Source organism: Gallinula chloropus (assembly GCF_964237585.1).
Source record: "Gallinula chloropus genome assembly, chromosome: 4".
NCBI lineage: Eukaryota > Metazoa > Chordata > Aves > Gruiformes > Rallidae > Gallinula > Gallinula chloropus.
The window spans coordinates 38,110,968-38,115,013 of record NC_140088.1 but is presented as its reverse complement, the minus strand read 5'-3'; the positions used below and the strand labels follow the sequence as shown (position 1 = coordinate 38,115,013).

Sequence of the window (4,046 nt, the reverse complement as noted above, 5' to 3'; positions counted from 1 at the left end):
CCAGGGTTTGTACTTGACCACTGTTTTGTATTCTGCACTGAATTAAGCAAATGGAAGAAGCGCCTCCAGCCTGAAGAAAACTTACTTTAAGGAAAGACCTGGAAAATTTATTTGAATAAGCCATTTAAGGTGTTCATATATACAAAAAAGTATATTCAGTTCAAGCCTATGAAGTTACACAGTCACTATCCTGGGGGCTAGTGGTGGTCAGCAAGTAAGTTAATGCAATGGTTTATGATTCAGCCTAAAAATATTCAGATACAGAACACCAGTTTGTTCAGAATTATTGCAGCTTTTTATTTTATCCCAGCTTTTAAAGCAGTCCCCATTTAGAAGTGCACATCAAAATTCATTCTCATTCAGCGTGTGCATAAAACATTCTGGACATCAGGTTTGCAGTCAGAATGCTTAACAAAAATGGAAGATAGGAGCAAGTAGCTCTGGTTAACCAAAGAAGAGTGATGGTTCTAAGTAGCTCCAAATATTTTGATAGGAATTCCAGGGACAACAACCTCATCAAAGTCACAACTGATACAGAACTGGGAGGAGTGGCTGGTACACCAGAGGGTTGCAGCCATTCACACCCCTAGAAAGGCTAGAGAAATGGATCAGGAGGAACCTCATGGAGCTCAGCAAAGGGAAATGCCAAGTCCTGTTCCTGGGGGAAGAATAACCACAGGCACCAGTAAAGGCTGGAGGCTGACCAGCTGGGTGGCAGCTTGGCAGAGAAGGACCTCTGTGTCCAGTGGGACACCAAGCTGACCATGAACCAGCCCTTGAAGCAAAGAAGGTCATTAGGAAGGGCTGTGTTAGGAAAACCACTGCCAGCAGGTCAAATTGGTGAGAGCATACCTGGGTGCTGTGTGCAGAGACACAGACGTGCTGGAACAGGACTAGTGAAGGGGTTGAAGGGACTAGAACATCTTGTACCAGGGCAGAGCTCATACAGTGCAGCCTGGAGAATGGAAGGCTCAGAGGGTATCTTATGACTAGGGCAGGGAGTTGGGGGGGGAGGGGGAAGAAAACAGAACCAGACTTTTCTCAGTGCTGCCCAGTGATAACTTGAAATACAAGGAATTCCATGTAAAAATATGAAAAAGCGTTACTCCTATAAGGTTGACCAAGTACTGAAAAGACCAGAAAGTTTGTGGGGTCTCCATCCTTACAAATATTCAAAGCCTGACAGGACACATTCTTTGGCAGCCTCTCTGGATGATCTAGCCTTGAGCTGGTGGTTGGACTAGGTGATTTCTAGAGGCTCCATCAAACCTCTGCTATCCATTGATTTTGTGTAAAGGTCCAGATCATCCCTGTCACTGGCTCATAGACTTACTTTTCACCTTGCTTTGCACAGTGGCATCTTCCCTACGAGGAAAGGCTGAGTGAGCTGGGGCTGTTCAGCCTTGAGAAAGGAAGCCTGAGAGGAGATCTGGTCCGTGTTTATCTGTATCTGAAGTGTGGGACACAGGGGGAAATGGCCAGCCTCTTCTCAGTGGTCTGTGGGGACAGGACAAGGGGCGATGGCCTCAAGCTGGAGCACAGGAAGTTCCGCACCAATATGCAGAGGAACTTTCCATGGTGAGGGTGATGGAGCCCTGGGACAGGATGCCCAGGGGGTGTGGAGTCTCCTTCACTGGAGATATTCCAGCCCCGTCTGGACACCAACCTGTGCGACCTGTCCTAGGGACCCTGCTTTGGCAGGCGGGTTGGACTCAATGAGCTCTGGAGGTCCCTTCCAACCTCTACAACTCTGTGATTCTATGAGCACCTATCTACAAAGGAAACGGGTTAAGTGAGGTCACAAAATAAATCCTATTTGGGATCTCAGATTTGTTTAATTTAACAGTCTCAATTGCAAGTGAAGGACAACCAGTAAGTCAAGCTGCTTTGGAAACCCATGTGGATTTTTATATAGGACACTATAAGATGTTGTGAGGTGATGGGACATGCTGGAGATGGTCAGGAAGAACATGTGCCACCGAATCTGTCCAGTCATTTGCCCAGGAACCACAGAGGACTCTTCAAGATGAGAAAACGTGTCTACAGGGGGTTGGACTCAAGCTCTGGAGGTCCCTTCCAACACATACAATCCTGTGATTCTGATTATTGCACTGGAGGTAGAACAGCTGGGCGAGAAGTTTGTACTTGAGAGAAGACCCATACAGCTATGTTAGCAGGCATAGTTTTAGAGCAGAATAATTAGCTTTCTAACCCCAGCATATGAGACGCCCAATGGTTTTAGAGGCAACAGAGACCTGCATGAAACATTCTCCTTTGAGGGGAAAAAAAAGGTAAGCAATATAACCTGAGATTGTCTTTCAGAAGTGCATTTTCCTCCTGATAAAACTGCTTAGGGCATTCTTCACCTCCTTGTTTCTCAGGCTGTAAATCACGGGGTTCAGCATGGGGACTACAACGGTGTAAAAGACGGACGCAATCTTCTTGCTGTGCAGCGAGTCTGATGAGCTGTGTTGCATGTAATTAAAAGTAGCAGACACATAGAAAATGACAACGGCTGCCAGGTGGGAGGCGCAGGTGGAGCAGGCCTTGCGCCTGCCTGCAGCAGAGCCTATCCTGCCCACAGCCACCATGATGCAGGCATAGGAGGTGAGGATGAACAGGTTGGTGGCCATCATGTTGAAACCCACAAACACAAACACTAAAACCTCGTTGAGGTAGGTGTCAGTGGAGGCAACAACAAACAGTGGTGGCCCATCACAGTAGAAGTTGTTGATGACAGGGGAGCTGCAGAAGGACAGATGGAGCAGGGCACCTGTGTGCACGATGGCATTCAGCAACCCTGCAAGGTAAGACACAATGACCAGGCCTGTGCAGACGCCAGGAGACATGACAACCTCGTAGAGCAGGGGCTTGGAGATGGCCACATACCGGTCATAGGCCATGGCAGCCAGCAGGTAAATCTCTGCTGTGGCAAAAACAGCATAGAAATAAAACTGTGTGAAGCAGCCAGCAAAAGAAATGGTTTTGGTTTTTGTTGGAAAGTCCAGCAGCATTTTGGGGCTGATGGTAGAGGAGTAGCAAATATCTAGGAAAGACAAGTTACTGAGGAAAAAGTACATGGGGGTGTGAAGCTGGCAACTGACCCTGATAAGAGTGATCAGGCTGAGGTTCCCCACTAGCGTCAGGGCATAGCTGCTCAGAAAGAGCACGAAGAGTACAGGCTTCAGTTGTGGGTGCTCTGTGAGTCCCAAGAATATGAACTGGGTCACCTCAGTGCAGTTCTCAAGAGCCATTTGTACATCACTGCAGACAGACACGGAAGGAAGAGGATGAAAAAATTCCTGATGTAATTTCCACTTTATAAATATCGATATAAAAAGCTGACATTGTATTTGAATTTAATTCTCCCATTGCAAGAAAAAAGAGTAAAAACTGCTGGTTTTTTTTCTTGCAATGGCAGTGCCAACTCGGGAGGAATTATCACCAGTTCTTAGAAGAAAGCAGTTTGTCACAACCTGTCCTTTGACCTCTGATTCCCTTCCAGTTCCAAGTCCCATATCTAAACAAGGATTCGGGGCGGAGGGGGGGGTGGGGTTGTGGGGGGGAGGGGCACATGAAGTGTTCTCAGCTGCAATCATGTAACCTTGTTCACACTGACAATTTTTCCTGTATTTCAAACATATAGGTCATGTTCAAACATCTTAAGGCTGCGGTTAACAGAGCATAACTTGGGGTTTGACATCCTGGGGGACAGTGGCTGTGCATTTTAGCCTGGGAACTGGTATCTTTTTATATATCCACAGGCTAGGAGTAGTCCTGGCGTTGATTCCTTGGTTGTTAGAAGGAAGATCTCCCTTGCTTTGGCTGAACACACTACCCATTGACAAGGGGGGCCCTCAGATGGTAGATGACACGATTAGACATTTGCCAGCTGTCTCCTTGCAGACCATAAAGCATGCAAAATAACTCCTGGAGCCTGACACTTTCACTTCTAACATTTTGACCAAAGACTTCCAAAGATGTTAATCTTAAGGCAGATTCTCTTTTCTTGACTTCCTTTCCTGTTCAGGATTTTCGTCTCTTTT

General features: G+C 46.7%; 1 protein-coding gene across 1 annotated transcript; it reads right to left on the bottom strand.

Annotated features, from left to right (window-relative positions):
* Positions 1 to 2,318: 2,318 nt before the first annotated feature.
* LOC311191118 (olfactory receptor 5J3-like) lies at positions 2,319 to 3,254 on the bottom strand (the record flags this gene model as incomplete). The annotated part of the gene is made up of 1 exon (XM_084263216.1): positions 2,319 to 3,254. One exon carries the CDS (start codon positions 3,252 to 3,254, stop codon positions 2,319 to 2,321), a length of 936 nt encoding a protein of 311 aa, XP_084119342.1.
* Positions 3,255 to 4,046: the final 792 nt, after the last annotated feature.